The 24,296-nt window shown below is 35.6% G+C and overlaps 1 protein-coding gene across 1 annotated transcript; it reads right to left on the minus strand.

Annotated features, from left to right (window-relative positions):
• Nucleotides 1-350: 350 nt before the first annotated feature.
• On the minus strand, nucleotides 351-23,642 carry LOC128546276 (nodal modulator 2-like). Its single transcript, XM_053516649.1, has 18 exons — nucleotides 23,475-23,642; nucleotides 16,594-16,729; nucleotides 15,738-15,838; nucleotides 14,358-14,464; nucleotides 13,681-13,753; nucleotides 12,999-13,076; nucleotides 11,635-11,709; nucleotides 10,959-11,093; nucleotides 10,159-10,248; nucleotides 9,689-9,745; nucleotides 9,246-9,445; nucleotides 8,253-8,430; nucleotides 6,336-6,542; nucleotides 5,769-5,832; nucleotides 4,755-4,891; nucleotides 4,309-4,457; nucleotides 4,144-4,247; nucleotides 351-634 (listed from the first exon to the last, which is right to left on the minus strand). Exons 1-18 carry the CDS (start codon nucleotides 23,598-23,600, stop codon nucleotides 351-353), a joined length of 2,301 nt encoding a protein of 766 aa, XP_053372624.1. The 5' UTR covers nucleotides 23,601-23,642.
• Between the last annotated feature and the right edge of the window lie 654 nt (nucleotides 23,643-24,296).

Genomic DNA, 24,296 nt, shown 5'->3' on the forward strand with positions numbered 1-24,296 from the left:
TTCATAAACATACTGCCTATAGATTTCACTGAATCATCTTGACTTCATTTCTAATTACCATTACAAATATTCTAAAATGCAAGTTCTAAGTTAATCAATCAAGAGGCATGTCCCTTTAATTCTACCGGTAATCAATGCAAACAGTCTGCTGAATATCTGACTGCAGAAAGCAGCCCGAATGTATGAATCAAACACAGTCCTCTGTGTCTCAGAAAGCACATGGCATTTAAAATTACAACTTGGATGTGAAAGACAGAAAATCACAACAATGTAATTGTTCAAACAAGTCATAAAAAAACCCCAACAACTGTGCATAGATTGTAACAATATATATATGTGCTAAAACATTTTCACAAGAAAAAGTCTGCAGCTCGCTTTCTTGTAATGGGTGTGGCTTTCTTCCTCTGGAAACCAATAGAAACCACTGGAGTAGCCATGCTTTTCTTCTTAGCAACAACCTTAGCAGTGGCCTGTCTTATAACTGGAGTTTCTGATGTACTGTTACTATATTTAGCTGCTATCATACTTGAGCCATGACCCGTCGTTGCTGAAGCAGGAGACTTTAGAATTCCTGAATCGGGCTTTTTGGCTGGATTGAACGGTGTCAATGGACTGTTAAGACTCTCCTTAAATCCTGAATAATAAGACGATGATAAATATTTCATAAATATACATAATCCAGTTTTGACACGGTATATCTACCCAGTATACCGTAGATACCCATGTATAATGCGCAGTTTTTTGACCCCCGGGACCACCCCCGAATCTTGGGTGCGCATAATACACAGGTATAGACAATTTTCCAACTTCAAAACAAGTTTGTTACCGATGTTCGCCATTTTGGTAAAGGGAAACTACTCCCCGCGCTTACTGTCTCCGCTAAAATGTAAGATTGCCGTTACGTTCCGTAAAAGATCGAATTGTTTATTTTTCTTTCAAACAAAATTAATTTCATATAAATTTAAAAGTATTTTGACGAACGAAATGTTTATAAATCACAAAAATTATGTTACTAATTAAAGATCGAGAATTATCTTTAACCGAGATCAAACTGTGAACAACATAATTGACACGAGGTGACACGTTGATTGCCGGTAATTACTGGCTTTATGATCGTGACAAAAAGACTATCACACCTTTTGTTATCAGTTTAAATTGAGAAGCTCATGTCATTTTGAAAGATACCATTCCGAAATATTGAATCAGCTGCTATTTATTTATTCAAAATAGTGAATTAAAAAAGGTAAAACAACAAATATAACAATAATTTACTGGTTTTATTTTCGAGAAAACAAAAATCGATAGTACCGTGAGACCGATGCTGCTCTCCGCCGTGGAGATAAAATTTAGTACCGGTGTCGATGTAAACTCTACTTTCGTTTTCCATCCACCTAAAAATTGACCAAAAAAATTTTTTTTTTTTTTTTTTTTTCCCAGGATTTTGGACTAAGATCGGGGGTGCGCATTATACACGGGTGCGCATTATACACGGGTATCTACGGTACAGATTTACGTTCAAATACAATGTACTGACACTGCTTTATTCAAATTGTAGTTGAGTTGTTGCTACTCAAAACATTAATTAGTATATGCTCAGCCTGAAGTTTATTGGTTCAAGACCTACTGGGTGACAACAAAGCCTTCTCATACAATATCAGCACTGGTTTGTCAAGGAAGCATAGTACACATGGATTCAAATAAACTTTAAGCTTTCGTCACAACTGAGCTTAAATAAATCAGTGTGTACTAAATGCATATGTCAAGAAGTGTTGTAAGTTTATTCTGTATGACTATGACCAGCTGAAAGCACCTTAACTTTCAATACTTAAAGTTCAGAACTACATGCACAGAAATTGCTTCATGTAGTAAAACTTCTAATTAAGGTAGTTCTGCACGTTCAGAACAAAATTTGTTCTACAATGTAGTAGAAAATCTGGCAAATAAAAAAGATAGGGTCGTGTGCTTGATTTTTTGCTAGACTGATTTGAAAAATTTGGACCTCACACAAGTTTTCATAACGGGCGTCTATGGGGAAAGTCACTTTTTTGATAACATTTTTGTGAATAGAATTTTTTCTACGATGTAGATTTTAACGAATCTTTTTGCAGTCATAAAAAAACATAGCCTATAATATGGTGAAATACAAGAGGGCCAAGATGGCCCTAGGTCGCTCACCTAAGAAACACTCCATAACAGTGTAAAACATGTTTGACCTAGTGATTTCAAGGAAACAAATATTCTGACCAATTTTCATTAAGATTGGACCAAAAAATTGGTCTCTTGCGATAAAACAAGCATTTTCTTAGATATGACCTAGTTTTTGACCCTAGATGACCCATGTTCAAACTCAACCTAGATTTTATCAAGGCAATCATTCTGACCAAAATTCATGAAGATCAACTGAAAAATACAGCCTCTATCACATACAGAAGTTTTTTCTTTGATTTGACCAAGTGACCTAGTTTTTGACCTCAGATGACCCATATTCAAATTCGACCTAGATTTCATTAAGGCAATCAACCTGACCAAATTTCATAAAAATCTATTGAAAAAAAAACAGTCTCTATCGCATACACAAGATTTTTCTTTAATTTGACCTAGTGACCTAGTTTTTGACTCAGATAACCCATATTCAAAATCGACCTAGATTTCATCAAGACAATCATTCTGACCAAATTTCATACAGATCAATTGAAAAATACATCCTCTATTGCATACACAATGTTTTTCTTCGATTTGACCTAGTGACCTAGTTTTTGACCCGAGATGACCCATTTTCAAACACGGCCTAGATTTTATCAAGGTAATCATTCTGGCTAAATTTCATGAAGATCAGTTGAAAAATACAGCCTCTACTGCATACACAAGGTTTTTCTTTGATTTGACCTAGTGACCTAGTTTTTGACCCCAGATGACCTATTTTCGAAATTGGTCTAAATTTCATCAAGGTAATCATTCTGACCAAAATTCATGAAGATCAATTGAAAAATACAGCCTCTATCGCATACACAAGGTTTTTACGTGATATGACCTAGTGACCTAGTTTTTGACCCCAGATGACCCATTTTCGAACTCGGCCTAGATTTCATCAAGGTAATCATTCAGACCAAAATTCATGAAGATCAACTGAAAAATACCGCCTCTATCGCATACACAAGGTTTTTCTTTTATTTGACCTAGTGACCTAGTTTTTGACCCGAGATGACCCATTTTCGAACTCGGCCTAGATTTCATCAAGGCAATCATTCTGACCAAAATTCATGAAGATCAATTGAAAAATACATTATGGTTTCTTTTAATCCGCCTTAATAATGATAAAACATGGGAATGTAGAAAACAATGGAATGTCTGTATTTGCTCATGTCTTTAACCCAGCAAAGGTAAATATGGAACATATAACATACATTTCTGTTTTTGTTTAGTGTAATGACGCAATTACAGGTCATATGGTGTCCAGATTGGTGAACCTCTGTGAATTATTTCACAATGGGCGGGCCCCTGGGTAGAACCACCAACCTTCCGTAAGCCAGCTGGATAGCTTTCTCACATGAAGAATTCAATACCTCGAGTGAGGCTCAAACCCACATCAGTGAGGGGCAAGTGATTTGCAGTCAGCGACCTTAGCCACCGAGGCCCGCCACAGAATGATTAATAAAATACTGGATTCTGCACACTTTTGCAGTATTTTTATGCCCTCAGAATTCCACAACAATGAACATTTGTAAACATTATGACTGACAATGAGTATTTTCGTTCAGAATCTTAATGTTGAACATTTTGGCTGACAATCTGTTCAGGAATCATTTATTTGGTTGTTTGTTTTTGGTTTAACGCCGTTTTTCAACTGTATTTCAGTCATGTAACGGCGGGCAGTTAACCTAACCAGTGTTCCTGGATTCTGTACCAGTACAAACCTGTTCTCCGCAAGTAACTGCCAACTTCCCCACATGAAACAGAGGTGGAGGAGTAATGATTTCAGACACAATGTTGTTTATCAAATAGTCACAGAGAACATAAGCCCCGCCCGAGGATCGAACTCAAGACCCCGTGATCCGTAGACCAACGCTCTACCTACTGAGCTAAGCAGGCGGGCATCATTTATTCATTATTTGACAACACCATTATTAATCAGCACATGACTACCAGGTGTCAATGGAATTATTACAGGAACAGGAATATGAGTACACAATTCACTGACTTCCTGCAAGACACCTGGACATATTCCTAACATAAAGCAACTTGACCCCCTGGTGAGATTCAAACACACAGCTGTGAAAGGTAAGCATATGACCTAAATATGTAACTTACGTGTCATAAGTGTAAACATCTTTCTCAAACTTGTGACAGGAGTCTGGCGTCAGTTGATATATACCAGGCTGCGCTAGACAGAACCGGTTCTTGCCCTTGTTCAGCTCAAATGATCCAACACTGCCTTCCTTCTTCTCTTGTGCAAAATTCTGCAATTATGCCAAGAAATATTTTTTAAAAACTAATTTTGAAATGAATAATTCCTATACTGAACACATAAACAGGTAAAGTGGAGGTGGGAATCATCTGACAAACAGAAAATTAATAAATGTTTTGTTTTTTTCAAACTTGGATATCTTAGCTACAAATCACACCAAATTTCATCAGGAACATAAACCTTGGTACATGGTATTATTACAAAAAAGAAGTAATCAAACTACCCCAGATTACAGAATTTTTTCAATTTATTGGCAACAAAGGTGAACATAACCTATCTGAAGACTTACCAGGGTTATGGGGTGAGATATGGTACATTTCAGAATATATCCTGTCTGCAAGAACTGTAGATTGTCAACATTAGAACTTCCCACTTCAAAGTCTATCGTCTTTGCTTTCCAACATAAACTGTCTCTCATGATAGTAGCTGTAATAATACAATCAGTAAGACTGTTAACTGGTTCCCCCTTAACCCTTATCATGCTGGACACCACTGATTCTGCCTTTGCAACCAGTGTAGATCATGATCAGTCTGCATATCTGTGCAGTCTGATCATGATCTGCACTGTTCGCCATTCAGTTAGTATATTTTTGGTAATCACCCCTTTTAACAGTTAATGGTGCTGTCCAAACTGGAAGATAGACAAGTTTGTTATAGAAATTTAGCAGGGTAAAGGTTAATTATCAATAAAGCAACAAAAAGTAGTGGTCTTAGTGGTAGTGACACCCATTTTTCAATTTGGACAGTAACATTGACTGTTAAAAGGGGTGCTTACCAAAAATTTACTGACTGAACCATGAACCGTGCAGATCTTGATCAGACTGCATGGATGTGCAGGCTGATCATGATATACATTGGTCGCAAAGGCAGAATCAATCTTGTCCTGCATGATAAGGGTTAATTAAACAACACGTTTGTTTGTTAATACATATACAACATACGACAACCTTCTGTTTGATCTATCTTATCCATAACAGGTTTTTTCATGAACTGCAGCTTTATGTTAGAAGATCCAGAAAGAAATCATACATCTTTCGAATGGTCTACAAAGGTGGTAGTAGGATTTTTTGAACTTTTAAACATGTTTAATAATGTTGATTTTATGACCAAAACTATATTTTTCCCATTGTAAAAATCTATCCAAAACACAATTTGGAAAAAAAAATGTTACAAATTTTTTGTGTGGAAATACTATTTTTCTGCTAAGATATCCTGAAAGCTTTCTAACAATCCTTTCAAAACTAAAATTTTTAAAAGACTTTTATACTATGTATAATCAGAAAATGAAAGTAAAGTTCCATACCTTTGTATTTTCCAGGTAAAACATTATCAAAGGTGAATGATGCTGTATTCTGAGAAGTCTGTGTCTGTGAAGTGTAATTTTTATAGTAAACAATTTAGTCCCCTTTCTTGTTATAAGTACATACAGAATTCATCTGCACTACAGTTTTAGTATAGTAAACAGTACAGCAAAGTTTACTGGAATCAAGAAGTCTGATATAATGCTATAATTAGCCAAAATATCAGAATATACAACCTGGGCCAAATCTGGCTATGCTAACAATCAAGTAAGTTTACAAAACATTTTGTTGATTTTGTATGGTTTTTGAGTCTAACCAGCAAAATTTAGGCAATACTGCAACTTTTCATAGCTTCTAATGGTGAAAATAGACCCCTAGTGACAAGGTATACTATATCCATAAATGAACATTTTTTAAATCAAAAGTATGTTCTTAATATGTATGTTTGACTGTTTTTGAAGCTAAAAGATGTCAAACTTTGATAATGTAAAACACAAATTGATAGAAAGTTTCCCACTACTGAGAATCTACAGCAGGTATCTCTGTACAGGGTCATGACAATTACACACCTGGGTTATTTGTTTATCCATTCTTCCTACAGCATCTAGGGAAACTTCCATCGGCCCACACTTTTCCATACACGTGATGGTACCTGTAACCTTAGCTCGGAACTGAGAGAATGTTACATCCAGGACGGGTTTGCTTGCCACTGTGACCAACTGTTCTACAGGCGCTATTGTTAAACCTGCCTTAGTTTCTGCATCTGATAGGTGAACCTACAATAATTCAAATACAGATTTCATCTGAAACGTGAGCCCAGGCAAAATGGAAGGCATATATTTCCCAATTCTGTTGATAAAAAATAAATGCAAGGTTTTCTACTATTTCTCAAAGCAGATGATGCCCGGAGTAGCACTATTAATACTCTCCTACCCAACGCTGATAGTCCCTTAAAATCAACAAGAGCTGTCCAAGAGCTGTCCATAAGACAGCCAAGCTCAACTATTCGAAATATTGTCCCAGAAGCAGGAAAATATTACCCAAAATGTTAAATATCAATAGAGTTTTAAGTTCAAAAGGGGACATAATTTGACCAAAATGCATATCAGAGTTATGGGCCTTGATGCTATCAACTAGTTTTATAACCCCCAAGGCACATGTAAAGTTTCAATTCAATATCTGCATTAGTTTTGGAGATAGTAACTTGGTAATTGATCTAGAAAAAGAAAAAATAAGTTTCAAATCTTTATGCCTTTTGGTAATAGCTGTATGTACTTGCATGCAAAACTTTCACCAGGATTTTTTAAGTCCAAAAGGGGGCATAATTTGGCTAAATGCAGGTCGGAGTTATGAGCCTTAATGCTATCACCTAGTTTTATAACCCCGAAGACACATGTGAAGTTTCAATTCAATATCAGCATTAGTGTTGGAGATAGTAACTTGCATGTAAAACTTTAACCAGGATTTTCCAAGTCCAAAATGGGGCATAATTTGCCCAAAATACATGTCAGAGTTATGGGACTTGACCCAGTGAGGTTGGTAATTGATCTAGAAAAAGAAAAGTAAGTTTCAAATCTATATGTCATTTAACCAGAATTTTCTAAGTCCAAATGGGGGCATAATTTGGCCAAAATGAAGGTCAGAGTTATGGGACTTGGTGCTATCAACTAGTTTTATAACCCCGAAGACACATGTGTTTTGGAGATAGTAACTTGCATGTAAAACTTTAACCAGAATTTTCTAAGTCCAAAAGGGGGCATAATTTGCTCAAAATACATGTCAGAGTTATGGAACTTGACCCAGTGAGGTTGGTAATTGACCTAGAAAAAGAAAAAATAAGTTTCAAAGCTATATGCCTTTAAATGATAGCTGTATGTTCTTGCATGCAAAAACTTAACCAAGGTGTGACGCCGACGCTGATGCCAGGCTGAGTAGAATAGCTAGACTATTCTTTAAATAGTCGAGCTAATAAAAAATTAAAAAACTTCCAGTAAACCAGAGGGAGTTGTTGCAGGCTAAAAATATTAAGATATGGAAGATGTGAATGCATATATATATGTTAAAATTGACATGTTAATTTAAATAAATAGCAGTTTATTCATGATTCGCTCACAAAAGTCCCACAGTGATCTAAGTTTGTTCATCTCCATTCGGCCTAAATTTTTGGGACTTTTTGAAAATTTCCTTTTAATTTTCTTCAGTCTTACACAACAAATATTCAGTGCCATCAAGGCCAAGTGTTGTCCTCCCCAAATCCCTTGAGTATTACAACTGCTGTCCTATCAACAGCTACCAGTGATTCTGCATCAGTTTCTGTTTGCTTCCTTTTTTCCCCCAAATTCATAATTTACGCAACATTTCCCCCATTTGTAAGAACTTGTACCGTCTCCAAAATCTGGGTAAAACCCTGACTAGTAAATCAATAATTCTAAATTAAACCAAGTAAACTCTCCCCTGTTCAACAGCTTAAGTGGTAGAGCACTTACTCTAACAATGTATTTTCCTGGTTTAACAGCGGTACAGAATTTCCCTTCCTCATTCGTCTCCTTGGATACAGCAGCTGACCCTTTGCCTTCTGGGAAAATAATCAACTTCCTTTTTGTGATCTGCTGAGACAGACTGTCTGGAAACTTGTCAATAGTCACTCGGCCACAGATATTGAAGCTGAAATTCAGTAAAATGTGAATTGTGAAGTAAGATAAATACAGTTTATTTTTCTTTCACCAGAAATATTCAAAATGTGAAGATTGTTTTCTTTTCTTTTTACTTGAAAAATCAAAAAACACCAAGAACATGTCAATGTGATCAAAGGTCTAAGGTAAGCTTGCTTGAGTGAAAGGTACTGAGTATAATTTCTTTGTATTTTTATTGTTGGTGAACCACTATATTACTATCAGTGAACCACATTTTTCTCGTGGAAGAATAATATTTTTTGATTGCCAATTTTATTGTTGGCGAACCATATTTTTTAAAATGTATTAACTTACTACATAACCTCAAGGTTTAAAAAAAACTGGTACAAATAAAAAAAAAACACTTCAGTTTCAACAAAAAAAAAAAGCTAGATAACTAATGTATATTATATATTTTCTATCAAACTTTCAAAAATGTGAATTTGAAGTTGAAATGATTTAAAGATAAGAAAATCTAAGAAACAGTGAACATGTGTGAGAAATGTTTACAAAAAAAAAAACAATGAAATTTTCTATTAACTGAGTTGCATACTGTAAAAGCAGAAATTTTCGTGAGGGTTTAATTTTTGCTGTATTTGCGAGGCCCTACATCTCTCGAAAATTAATCCACGAGTAAATATTCACCGTTAGTACAGTATAATTCAAATTCAAATAAGATACCATTTTTACAATTTCGCGAATATCAAACCTCGCAAACATACTCAAAATTTCAAATTCACGAAATTCTGACCAAGCGAAAATATGTGCTTTTACAGTAGTTGAAGGTTTTCACAAATATAATCAGACCTTGTTGGGACGATATCAGGTAACTGGGGAGTGTTTGGAGTGATTCTTATCTCCTGTTCATCAAAGAAGATATTGTCAACTTTCACGTGCAGTTTATACATGTTTGTTTTCATATTCTCTAGATGATATACTCCATCTGGTCCGGTAGAAGTCACTGGTTTACCATTGAGTAGAACTTCAGCTTTACTGATCCCTGAACCCTTAAAGTATACAGAATATATAGGATATATGTTTTGTTTGTGTAAGACTGAAGTATCTTTCAACAAACAAATAGTGTTTTAATGAGTGGCTTAATTCACGTATTAATTAAATGTTTCGTAACACTGATTTCACATATCAAAATATTTTATCTTTATTGCTTAAAGGCTCTATGTTTTTTGTGGAGTTTTTTTGTATTATGGTGCAAGTAAATGGAGAAGACTGTCACTCATGTCTTCACTTACCTTGACTGAATCAAGGACACGTCCACTGACTGAGAAACCAGCTACTTGGAATGTTGTCTGAAATAGAGAGATATATTTCCAATGAAAATGCATTCCCTTCCATGAACATACAACAAAATTTCTAAAAAATGTAATCAAATGACAATTTCCATGGAAACTTTATGTTCTGATGCAATGAAAAAGGTCTGCTGATTCAAAAGCTAACATCTGTTTTCATAAAGTGTTTGGTGAAATAAATCACTGTACTTCAACCCTTACCCTGCTGAATTTCTATAATGAATTTGTCAATCTTCCAATTTGGACAGTACCTTTAACTGTTAAAAGGGGTGCATACCAAAAAGATACTGACTGAATGGCGAACACTGCAGGTCATGATCAGACTGCATGGATGTGCAGGCTGATCATTAACTACACTGGTTGCAAAGGCAGAATCAATCATGTCCAGCATGTGAAGGGTTAAGATCACTAACCTCCAGATTCAGTGGTCCATGGGAAACTTGAAATGGTAGTTTCTCTGGTTTTACATCAAATGTTATATGCTCTCCTTTGTAAAAGGGTACCTGAAAAATTATATACTTGTATAAACAATATTTGACTGTTTGTAATGTTGTGCTAATGTAATAACATGGTTAAGGCAAGCACATGTATCACTCCCTGCCATGCCTCATGACTATGACAACGACATATATAACATGCTGTTCACATCACGACTAAGACACTGACATGTATTAAATGCTGGAATGTTTATAAAAGTATGTTTTCATGATGGCTACAAGATTGCAGATCTATTACTGGGACATGGTTAAAACACATTTATTCACAATTTTACTAACTAAACTTTTTAAATCAAATAATCAATAATTTATGTCACTTATTTAGAAAGAATTACCCAGTTATAGTATATCACATTTAATGCTGACCTATTCAATACAGACCTATCAAGTAATGTGCATGCTGGTTGGTATAATAACGCATAAGCAAGACAGGCCATATTAGTGCAGATCATGTATTGCATAACTCCATGTATAAATCACCTGTCCGTAGTTTATGCTATATGATTGATCTATTGGTAAACACTAAATTTTGCTGGGCTTACCAAACTTAATTTTAAAAAATACAAAAATTTATTTCTTATGTCATGTAATAAAACACTTATTGAATGGCCCTTCTGCCAAGAATCAAAACTATTTGAAAATAGTTTTGGCTACTGACCAGCAAGCTATTCAGTATAATATAGCATACTCCTGTATTGACCAGCAATATTACTTACCAGAAAGTAATCTCCTGTTGCCAGGCACGGGAAAGTAAACTTTCCAGTGCTGTCTGACTTGACATGACATAGGGGGTCTAACTTCTCTGTCTTCCCTATACCTGCTACAGCTGATTTATCACAGTCCAATACATCCTAAATGTATGATATAAAATATATAATTTCAACAAATGATAAACAGGCAACACTCTGTGAAGCAGTTACGACCTGCTCTACTACCAAACATCAAAATTTAAAATGTCTTTCATTAAGACAGCAATAAAGGTGAAAGGAGTATTTTAGATCTGTAATGACAATTGACAAATAATGTATTCTCTGTATACAGTTTCGGCAGTCTCTGTTCCTACAGAGTCATGTACGTGTTGAGCTATATTTACGTCCAAAGAATGCAGAGTTGCCTCACGAGAATACACAATCACATGAAAATTGCTGAGTGACATTACAGGTCCACTATCTTAATTGTGAAAAAGCTGGATGCTTTTTTAAACCTTATGTTTTGGTTGTCTCCCTTGAGTACAAAACCTTAAAGTGGTGACTGAAAACAACATATTTTCATGACCCTTTTCAAATATCTTACTGTCAAAATCTATTTGTAGTAACCATAGAACTAATTATCTGTTTATTACACTCAATCGCTACAACAAAAGAAATTGAAACATATAACAGGATTGCTCACTTTTTGGTTGACTATTGAAGAATACAGCAGAAAGTTCACACCCATAACTGGTTCTCCCTCACTGAACACTTTGCCCTGAAATAATAAATTCTCATCACTATCAAACAAATTGAATCCTAGGAACAAGGTCATAAACCTGGCAATTAAGATCAGTCTAAAAACTCTTAGAATTTTGTTTCTTTGCAAAATCTATGAAACAACAGATGGTCTCAAGGCTAAAAGAGACTTTCGTAAGACAGTTACAGGATTTCTGTTTGTGTCAAGTTTATAACCATTGGCTTACAGAATAATTCCTACTAAATAACAGCAGTAAATAAACCTTACTGTTTTCTGATTTAATTAACTGAGTTCTTAGATTGAGAATAAGCTAGTAATACAATTATAAAATTCTTAGTTTTATGAAATATAACACCAGGGCTACATTCTTGTTACTTTCCTATAAGAAAGCTATCCAAAACAATACATGCCATAGAATCTGACCTAAAAGTGTTGTTGATTCAAAATGGCACCACATGCTATCTCCAGTGAAGTAAAAAAAGTTCCAAGATGAAAAGACATGCTTGTTTTGTTGTTTTTACACCAAAACGATTACTGATACACTGGATTTTTTCAGCTTTTACTGGCTGAGGTTTTGCTTTTGACATTATCTAAGGTACAGGCATGTACCTTGGTAAAAGGGTGGCCTTTCACAAGCAAGCTGACAACAGCGTACACAAGAAGCCTCACACAAAACAATTTTATCCAAAGCACCAAATAGGGGCACAAACTTGTAGTAGCCAGGGTTAAAAGGCTCTGGTCTAAGTGCCAGTCAGTGTAAAGTGACTCGGGATTAAGTGGCTCAAAGTTAAGTGACTTCAGGTTAAATTACTCAGTGATAAGTGACTTTAGGTTAAGTGACTCTGGGTTAAGTGACTCCAGGTTGTGTGACTCCAGGTTAAGTGTCTCTAGGTTAAGTGACTCCAGGTTAAATGACTCAGAATTAAGTGACTCAGGGTTAACTTACTCCAGGTTATGTGACTTTGGGTTAAGTGACTCCAGGTTGAGTGACTCCAGATTAAGCGTCTCCAGATTAAGTGTCTCTAGGTTAAGTGACTCATAAACAGTGATTTTTTTTTTAAACACTCAACCACAGAAGTCAAAATACAAAGATAGAACACAAGCAGGCAGCAGATCTAACAGCTTTCAGCATCCACACTGAGACTGTAGAGAAGACAACAGATTTAACATAATCTAAACATCTTATAAGGTCAAGGTATTAAAGAAACGTTTGTAAGTAGTTCTTCACATTTAAGAAGTCACAACAGTTTTGCCCTATAGTGTACAAGGGATATCCTTGATCTAAACATGTTTCTTACATTACTTACCGATACACCATAGCCGGCTATAACCAAACTACTGCCAGCATCAGCATTATCTGATGTCACATCAATACTTATCTCCGACTGAAATAGAAAGTTTTGTATCAAATCATTCAACTGGATACAACAAAATGCACTAGCAGAATATACGAACCATGCCATAAGAAAACCAACATAGTGTGTTTGCAACCAACATGGATTTATGCTGTTCGCTAACGGTTTCTCTAATTGCAAAAGGCTTTGAAAGCGAACAGCATGGATCCTGACAAGACTGCGCGGATGCGCAGGCTGATCTGGATCCATGCTGGTCGCAAACGCACTACGTTGGTTTTCTCATGGTGCGGCTCATATATATATGCTGCAAAATAAAAATCATGCATCCTAGAGTAACAAAAACATCATTTACATAAACTAAGTAGCAAATTATTTCAGGAAAACAATCAAAATATTATGACACTAGGTAACAAAATATGCTACATTTTTCAATTCTTGGTGACATAAATATTCAACAATAATATTTAGGGAAATTCAAATGGACATGATAGACATCTTTTGACTTTCAGATAAAAAGGCAGAGGCACCTTTCGACTGTCCCATAATTGCTCTTTTACTCTCAGTTGAGTTTACATGACACTGAATGGATTATTATTTTCTAGCCTTTGTACAATAATTAACTGCAAAATTTTACCTTTTCAAACCTAAACTGATCCTGTGTTGCTTTGATGTCGTATTTTCCTGGCATTATCTTCTTGAACTGGTAGCTGAAATATTAGTATACAAGAACATGTGTTACACCACAATCAAGTATTTTCAAAACTGGTTATGCCAACATAATCACAGCCATATAAATAGTAGATTGACATGGTAACTTCCAAGGTCTGTTTGCCTACATATATGTATGGGCCCTCATATTCTATTTATCACATGTTAACTTCTCCTGCTGGAACATCAAAAATTTTCTACTTCCTTTACCTATTATAGACAAAGTTAATTTGACAAACGTTTTGTACACATGAGACAATGTCAACATCAAAGTATTACCTACACTTAATGTAATACCAAACTTATGTAATGGTTTTATTTCACTCCCACAATGTCAAATATGTGGTGAAAATATTTGTCAGTGTGCAAATCAGTTGAATTACGGTGGCTGATTTCTGCTTCTTTGTTCTGTCATGTTTAAAGGCACAAAAACACCAGAATGAGAAATTAACACACCAGAACCACAAAAAAGATATCTATCATATTGGCAAGCTAATTTGTTGCACTGGCATGTTGGGTGTCTTCATACGCAACAAAACACCAATACAAAATGGCAGAAATCAGCCACCATAGTTAAATATTTCCAGTCAATGCCAGTCCTACCTGCCATCCTCAGCTGTAGTCACTGACTGTAGAACATCTTTCGATCCAGACTTGTACAGACTGACTGTCACTCCAGCAGGACCTGATACCTGTCCTTTACTGATCACCTGAAATATTCATTTCCACAATTAATCTTTAAAATATATCAAACAGAAAGTTTTATAATATAAATTGGTTGTTCTGTTTAGTCCAGTATTGCATTCACGACTGTTTCAATATTGTGTTTACAATTTGGTGCAGTATCAATCACTTGTTTAGAGCATAAATGTGTTTTATGCAACTATTCAAAGTCTTTTTTGTAAACATGAAATATGTTAATTTAGTAGAAGTGGCATTTGAAATAAACTTACCAAGATACCTGTTTTTCTTCTACAAAGAATTGTGTAAAGCACAATGTTTTAAAAGAACTTGAACCACCTGGTCACAATTTCAGGTCATATGGCAACTTTCCAGCTTTGATTTTGGAAAAAAGACCTCTGGTGGTGCCCAATTCAGATGTTATTCAAGGCACTTGGGTAGAACCAGGAACCTTCATTAAGCCAGCTGGGTGGCATCCTCACATGAAATAACTCTACACCCCAAACAAGGTTTTGAACCAACAGTGGTGAGGACCAACTGATTCTTAGTCAGCACCCTTCAACACTCGCATGGAGGCCCATTTCTGAAATGAGCCGCACCATGAGAAAACCAACATAGTGCATTTGCGACCAGCATGGATCCAGACCAGCCTGCGCATCCGCGCAGTCTGGTCAGTATCCATACTGTTTGCTTTCAACCCTATTGCAATTAGAGTAACCGTTAGCGAACAGTATGGTTCCTGACCAGACTGCGCAGATGCGCAGGCTGGTCTGGATCCATGCTGGTTGCAAATGCACTATGTTGGTTTTCTCATGGCGCTGCTCAAATGTTTGATAAGCTCAAGCTTCTATATGCGTATTTATCAATATTTTATACTGCGTTTCTCTTGCTTTGCTTCTTTCTGCAACCTCAGACATACAAGTACATTTTGCTTTTTAATAAATACTGTATTAAGGACACATGTATTATTTCCGACTTGATGAGTATGCATTATTTCTACAGTGCTTTTCCTATATCCATCAAATATGCCTAGGTAAGGATAGGATGTTACATGAAAACAACATTAAGATATAATTGCCCCTATTTTTACAACCCAATAAATACAACTTTAAAATTTTGGAAGTTTTCGGACAGTGAGATCATATAGACATGCATCAAGTCGAAATAAAAATAGCTTTTATAGTAAGACTTTGTTCAATACAGTCACTTCTTTTTTCTTTTCACTGACTTTGTAGCATTAAATTGAAAATAGCATGAATCTATATTCTGACAAAAATCCAAGAATATTCCTTTAAAAATTACCTTGCCAACCAGAGAAAATCCTGTAAAGACAAAGTTGATATCTTCTCCCAGGCTACATTTGTCCTTTTCCCCATCAACATGCAGCTCCACACTCTCAGGCTCTGAATAGGAAATTACTTGTTAAAATATGCAACCTGTTGTGTCTTCCATCAATATATAAAAATATCTAATTTGCTGGTCATATATTCAGGTCATATATTCACGTAATGACCCCCATATCCCTCTTTTTTCTTTTTAATCTATTAAACACTGTTTATAGATATATAATTTCGAGCCCTTGACACTTGGAAAAAATAAGAGTTAGGACAAGCTAATATTGTTAAACTTGGAATAAATCATGAGTGGGAGTTATGACAGGTTCACACTGTTAAACATAGACAAAATGGGAATAAGATTAAATTTGGACAAAATTAGAACTAGGACAGGTTAACAACTCTGAACTCCATGTGTGACCTTGACATTCTAGCATAATGTTGAAGTACCAACACTGCCATTTCTTGGAAAAATATACCTAATATGTATAATGTCACAATGAAGTAATCTTCACAGTTAAGTATAGACAGATTTCTCCTATCAGGTATTTCAAAATAAATTTCTACTGCATAATTAACTCGGTAGACAATGTTTCTACATAACTTACAGTGAACAAAAGTGATTTATAACTGAATATTGTCTAGTACTTAATGGATCGCACTGCCTTTTACTTTTTAGTTGATCATTTCTAGCAAATGAATTCGAAACATCAAGACAAAAATCGTGAGCTAGCCTATGCCCCTTTAAACAAATCAACCTGTTTATTGAGACAAACACACAAGAACAAGAAATCTCAATATAAAAACCAAGGCTGATATCTTACCAAATGTCCATCCCTGTGGTGGTTCAACTTTGAGGATAAAATCCCCCTTGTCATATAGAGGTATCAGGTAGTAGCCAGTGTTGGGAGCACAGTCTGTCTGGTATTTGATGCTCCAATGTGGAGTATACAATTTCACCTGTAAAATAGATTGTTTTTGTTCATATGAGTGACAGCTACATATATATGCCAGTAAGACATCAACACAACACTATCTTCACTGATGGTTAAAAATGGGAGTAAAATATGCAAAAAATAGAAAGTGAAGGAGGTAACTCCATCAAAAATCAGTCAAACAGAACAAAATACCTTTTATTCTGTAGATCAACATTTTGCAGAAAAAAAGAGTGGCAAATGTAAAAATATCATACAGGTACCAAACTTATCAGCATAAAATATGCGGAATACAATTTTTAACATCTTTAGCATCTTTAAAAGAGAGTTTGAAGAGCAAGCTGCTCAAGAATCGAGCTTTATGGTAACTCAAGTATACTTTCACACTTAGTGGGGATTTTAAAACTTTCGCTGGAAGCTAGAAAGGAGCCTCTAGTGGAGCGGAACTTTTCTTCGCAGTGAATACAAAACTTCGTTCAACTGCTGAAAATTATTATATTAAACACTCGAGACCATGCAAGAAAGGTTTCCAGTTAGTTGAAAAATTATGATATTCTTTAAAAAGATAAATTGGAAAATACTGTCATTAATAATCCACCAGCCAATACGAAGACACGGGAATAGGAATGATGTCACCTTGGCACTGTCTTTGCATAAAATTTGCAAAGAATGATATTCGCTGTATGGTATCATATGAAGACACTAAATGTAAGCTATTTCAAGTAAGTAAGTTCTTGCAAATTTTTACTTTCTTTTGAGTATCATTTAGACTCTTTGTAATACCTTTTTGAAATTAAACCTGATTTCTTTGAGGCTATGCCAGCATGCCCACTCATTTTTAAAGTTGAGGGTACATGTACCCCCTGCTTTTGGAAAATAGGGGTACACTTCAAAATTTGGGGGTACACTACATGGCAGATCTAAATTTTTTTTATTTAACTACTGAAATTTGTATATTACATTTTTTTTTCATGCAGAACTCTCGTGGGTGGGGTATAACAGATGAGATAATTTTAGAAAATTTAAAATGTTTTTCCAAAGTTAAGATAGGAAATTTTGAATCAAAAGACCCCTCCCTATATTAAACTAAATATAAATAAGTTTCCAGCAAGGTTCATGTATTCCCAATTTTGTGAACAGAACACGATTCGTCTGAAATAACATACAGTCACTGAAGACTGGTAAAAATCGCCGATCAATAATAAATGCCCAAACTATTACAGATATGCAATGTGTATCAAAATTGCCGTTAAATATCGAAAAATAAAATATTGTAAACCTTTTGCTGAGTTTATTAAAGCTAAAATGCCTTTTTGCAAACATTTACCAAACCCCTCTATGCAGCTGACAATTACGCCGAGAATTCGGTGATGGAAACGAAATTATCATGTCCGTGGACCGGATCTGCATTTTAGACCATACTAAACAATTGACAAGTGCGCGATGAAATAAACAGCAATTTGGCAGCTGAACAGGAGTTCCGAATCTCTGTGTGCATGTACCCCTTAACAAGTGATTTTTATGCATGCATTTGATATTCTGTACGTGATTCACGTACTGCAGTGCGTGAATGGGCATGCTGTATGTCTTATTTCATATTACGATTTCACAAGGAACAGAACCCCTAACCTTCCACACACAAAGCAGGCACTAATACTGACGAGGTTAAGTTAAAATAATTTGACCATCAGATTGTTTTATATTTGTAAATGGCAATCTACCCGTCAAAACTTCAAAGGACCAAAATAAAAGAGGATAAATCACAGTACACCGTCATGTAAAGTTATTGGTTTTATCATGTTTATCGCTTGCGCAAATTGCCGTGTAGTTACTCGGTGAACGGTAAATTGTGTACAGTACATCATAAGTTTAAATCACCAAAAACTTTCAATTTTTTTAATTATTTGGTAATTTGTGCATAAATCAATGAGGAATCTGATCCCCTTTGATACACGTAAGGTTTATTTGAATTTATCTCATATTTGTAACAAAATCAGCATTTAAACCCGTATCTGCTGCGCTAACAATTTCATCTGAAATTTCCTCCACTAGTTTGGTCTTTCCAGTGTTTGATGCAAGTGCAGGGGCATCGGAAGTGGGGCCGCAGGGGCCGCAACCGCGGCCCCATTAATTTTCCCAAAAACGATTTTTTGTAAACTCATAAGTTGCAGTCGCAGGTCCGCGGACCCAATATTTTGTATAGTATATTAAATTTTGCTTCGCGTTAAACAATACACGCTGTCCAGATTAGTCTGTTACTGTGGTGATGGTGACACGATCGGGGGTGTTAATTGGAGTCATACACACGTGTCCGTGATTGGACTTAATTACGCATGAACAAATCAGCAGGTTTCTAATAGGCATGTCTTTAGTCAATGGAACGTTTAAGCTATACCCAGCCGCAAAGATCTAAGGTATTAACTTATAAAATTCAGAAAAATAATTATCATGTTTTTATTTAATGAAAGAGGTAAGTGTTAAGATTTATCACGCTGCTAAGATGTAAGGAATTAATTACATAAATTGTTTTTACTCAAAAAATGATATTTCAAACAAAAATAAGAAATGAATGTAACATTAATGATTATTGTTCAATACATTAAATACAAAACAAGAGCACCGCCTTGCGGGTGCTGACGCTCATCTGATTTTTTTTGTGTATTAGAAATATTGTCCTACCCATGATTTTCTAAGTCTAAAAAGGGCCATCATTCTTGCAAAAAGCAGAATGAAGTTATGTTTCTTGATGTACAGTGTCCACTTATGATGGTGAAAAACTATTGCAAGTTTTAAAGCAATAGCTTTGATAGTTTGTGAGAAAAGTTGACTTAAACATAATACTCAACCAAGAAAATGATTTTCTAAGTCTAAAAGGGGCAATAATTATTGCAAAAAGCAGGATGGAGTTATGTTGCTTGCTGTACAGGGTCAGCTTATGATGGTGAACAAGTGTTGCAAGTTTCAAAGCAATAGCTTAGATAGTTTAAGAGAAAAAGTTGACCTAAACATAAAACTTAACCAAGAAATCTGATATTTTCTAAGTCCAAAAGGGGCCATAAATCTTGCAAAAAGCAGGATGGAGTTATGGTTCTTGCTGTACAGGGTCAACTTATGATGGTGAACAAGTGTTGCAAGTTTTAAAGCAATAGCTTTGATAGTTTAGGATAAAAGCTGACCTAAACATAAAACTTAACCAAGAAAACTGATTTTCTAAGTCCAAAAGGGGCAATAAATCTTGCAAAAAGCAAGATGGAGTTATGTTTCTTGATGTACAGGGTCTGCTTATGATGGTGAACAAGTATTCCAAGTTTCAAAGCAATAGCTTTGATAGTTTAGGAGAAAAGTTGACCTAAACATAAAACTTAACCAAGAAATCTGATATTTTCTAAGTACAAAAGGGGCCATAAATCTTGCAAAAAGCAAGATGGAGTTATGTTTCTTGCTATACAGGGTCAGCTTATGATGGTGAACAAGTATTCCAAGTTTCAAAGCAATAGCTTTGATAGTTTAGGAGAAAAGCTGACCTAAACATAAAACTTAACCAGGCAACGCCGACGCCGACGCCGACAACCGCTCAAGTGATGACAATAACTCATCATTTTTTTTCAAAAAATCAGATGAGCTAAAAAAGAACATACGGTACAGGGATCACTTTTGGCCGGGATTTCGCGATATTCTCGCATTATTTTGGTGAAAATCGCATAAATTTTGCTCAAATGCGCTTAAAAATCGCATCTGCGTGGCCGTAGATCTTTTGCCGAAATTGCAACTTTTCGCTGAAATGTGGTCTTGCCGTTACTTAATTTTTATATGACGTTCATTTAGGCGCTTGAATTTCGCTTTTATCTCCATAGAGCGTCCGATGATTGACTACCAGACAAAAATAATCTGTTTTCGCGTTGTTTCAAAATACCATTGAAATAGAAATTTAAGCATTTGGAAGGACAAACTCTCTGCCTCCATTCACGTGGATGAATAGCGATGAGAATAACAACATGGTGGAGAGACCTCCGGTGAAGTCCCTTCATAAAAAACGCTGAACGCCCGAATTTCCAAACGAAATGGTTGAGGGTAGGGTCATAAGTAAGTTTGACTTTAAAATTGTTTTGACCTAATGGAAGTGTATTAAGTCCAGAAAGATTAAAACATAACTGAACTTCAACTTTGACAAAGCAGCTTTGAAGTAAAAGCATTAGGGGAAAAATGCATGTGGACCCAAACTTAATTGGTTACAACTTTCATCAACCTATCAGCATGCCCATTCACGCACTGCAGTACGTGAATCACGTACAAAATATCAAATGCACGCATAAAAATCACTTGTTGGGGGTACATGCACGCAGAGATTCGGAACTCCAGTTCAGCTGCAAAATCGCTGTTTATTTCATCGCGCACTTGCCAATTGTTTGGTATGGTCTAAAACGCAGATCCGGTCCACTAACGTTATAATTTCGTTTCCATCACCGAATTCTCGGCGTAATTGTCAGCTGTATAGAGGGGTTTGGTAAATGTTTTAGTCGGACGTCACACGGGTCGTGTGCAAAAAAAGAATGGATACGAAACGCAAAAAGGCATTTTAGCTTTAATAAACTCAGCAAAAGGTTAACAGTATTTTATTTTTCGATATTTAACTGCAATTTTGATACACATTGCATATCTGTAATAGTTTGGGCATTTATTATTGATGGACGAATTTTACCAGTCTTCAGTTGACTGTATGTTATTTCGGACGAATCGTGTTCCGTTCACGAAATTGGGAATACATGAACCTTATTTATATTTAGCATAATATAGGGAGGGGTCTTTTGATTCAGAATTTCCTATCTTAACTTTGGAAAAACATTTTACATTTTCTAAAATTATCTCATCTGTTATACCCCACCCACGAGAGTTCTGTATGAAAAAAAAACAACAAAAAAAAAAACAAAAAAAAAACATGTAATATACAAATTTCAGTAGTTAAATAGAAAATTTTCAGATCTGCCATGTAGTGTACCCCCAAATTTTGAAGTGTACCCCTATTTTGCAAAAGCAGGGGGTACATGTACCCTCAACTTTAAAAATGAGTGGGCATGCTGCCTATTCAGCAATTCCTGGCACTGAATTTTTGAGTTGTAAAAGGTGTCTCTGAAAGGATGTGTTTTGTTTATTTACAAGATAATTGTTCTTACAAATAAACAGATGTTTGTTATTCAGTGTAATAAAAGCTGTCTGCCGATGTAAAATCCCATTATAAAAAGAAGAAATCCCATTCATTTTGTCAAAAATCTCACTGATTCAAGGCAAATGGGAATTAATCTCATACTAGTATCTGCCGAAAGTGATCCCTGCAGTACATGCATTCTTTGTATTGCGTTATACGTTAATTCTGATAAGAGTTTATTAAACTTTATTTTGCTTATAGTCATGTAAATAGTAAGAAAATACTGGAGACTTAACTGAGATGCGATTCAGTACCCTTAAAATGCACCAGAACTCGCCATTTATGATCCTGTTTTAAAACATTTTCAGGGGGAGGTCCCCCTTAACCCCCCCCCCCTTCGCGGCCCCAATATCAAACACCTTCGCCCCTGAAGTGGAGATATTGCCCATAATGCACAAGACAAAAAACTCAATATTTCCTACATCATTACATGTGTAGGATCAAGTCAAATTTGTTGGACTACGAGGAGGTTTTTTCATCACGAAAGCTAAAGCAATAGAGAAAGGGAGTTTGGCATTATATGGCCTTCGTTAATTGAAATTTGGCATCTTTTTACAGAGAAAAATAGATGTACAGTGACAAAATTTAGAACACGTAGGACAAACTACTCTCTAGTTCTATAAATAAACGTCGGACTTCAATATTTTACGATTTTGACATTTCATATAGTCCGACGTTTTATCGAAAGTATGAATTTCCCGGTAGAGCTTTCCGCAAAAGTTCTTGCGGAAGGTTTTACAAGTTCACGGTAGAAGTGACTTGAAAGCGATAGCTAAATACCAACAACGGACAAAGAAACCTAATTTACACATCCATTGAACATACTGTCTTACTGAAGTTATTGAAGATCAGTACGCACTTTGAAAATGAAATTTACATCCATTCACTTCCACAACACAACACGAACTGTCAAATCTTCTTTATTATAAAGATTAATTTTAGACGAAAAAATATTCTCACGGTCGGATTTGAAAAAAAATGCGGCCCGTTACTAACGTATTGTCTATGTAGTATGCATATGTTTATAGTCGATGGGTGTAATCAGCATTTATTGGTTGTAATTTTATTAAAAGTTACTTAAATTAATTGTAAAGTCCTATCAAAACAGTTTAAAAGGCTAGTCCACATGCGTTCGGCGGTACCCATGCGTTAAATAATGGCCGCAGATTTTTACAAGTGTCGTAGGCTAAACGTATTTGTTTTCGTCTAAGCATGTATAATTGATTCTATATATTTATTCGGTGTTGTATTGTTCGTGAAACGGTGATATTTCAATAAATTACGCAAGAAGTTTCTGTGAAATGCGCCGGGGAAGTGATTGGTGGTGCAGTTTTAGTTACGGTAAACCAATGTTTCACGTGTTTGAGAGTTTTCCTACATTACACTTCAATAAAATAAAGTCGTAATCTGTGCTATGCAAATGGCTGACATTCGATTAAACTTGACACAGGGACATGTTGAACGTCCAAATATTAAAAGGCGCCCTGTGCAAGTTTAATGTTATTGAACTAACTACTCTCCTGACAGTTCTGTCAACAAAGTTGTTATTTTGTATCGATATTTTTACCTCTACTAGGGAAAAGTTTATGTCAACGTCTGACTTGACAAATCCTCCACAACCTAGAACACCATCAGCTTGCACAGTAGCTGTATTTAACAGTAAAATAAGCGTAAAAAGTAGAAATATATTCATTTTGATGGAAAAAAATCCAAGCCGGTAGCTGTCGGAAAGTGGTCTCAGTAAAGCGTTCATATGATATCGGATCATTTTTACGACTTTAGGTTAGATATCACTAATTGTATTTTGTTTTCTCAGGCATAAACGCACTAAATATGGCCTTCTTCAGAATTGACCATTTTAAATATCTCGAAAAACAGTTCCTCAAGTAGATGGATATACACACCATGGTGTATAACAAACAGCAAAAATTTTCGGTTTAAAATACTTAGAAACCTTTCTAATCCGAAAACCCCTCTAATCCGAACTTTTTTCTGGCCCGAGCATGTTCGGAATAGAGAGGTTCCACTGTACACATTTATATCAAATAAAATAATTATGGCTAATTTCTAAATATGATACTCTATCTGATCTGCAGCATGAGTTGAGGCGTTGTTGTTGTAGTTAAGTTTATTTATACTCGCTGCCGGGAGTCCCATATGAGCGAGAGTATTCGCGCCTTCACTGTCCATCATAGAGCGTCAGCGGGCGTCTTGTCATGCTGTCTCTCGTAGTCCTTGCGGAGTACCAATCTCAGCGTTCAGCGTGGAAGATGACAATACAAGCTGAGGAGGTAAACGATCCTTTTTAGGGCCACAGCTCCCGCCCTTCGTTGCGACTCCATCAGCTGACATCAATATAGTTATGGTGACTTCCGGTGGAGCCGCATGC

The sequence above is a fragment of the Mercenaria mercenaria genome, chromosome 10, assembly GCF_021730395.1.
Source record: "Mercenaria mercenaria strain notata chromosome 10, MADL_Memer_1, whole genome shotgun sequence".
Classification (NCBI taxonomy): domain Eukaryota; kingdom Metazoa; phylum Mollusca; class Bivalvia; order Venerida; family Veneridae; genus Mercenaria; species Mercenaria mercenaria.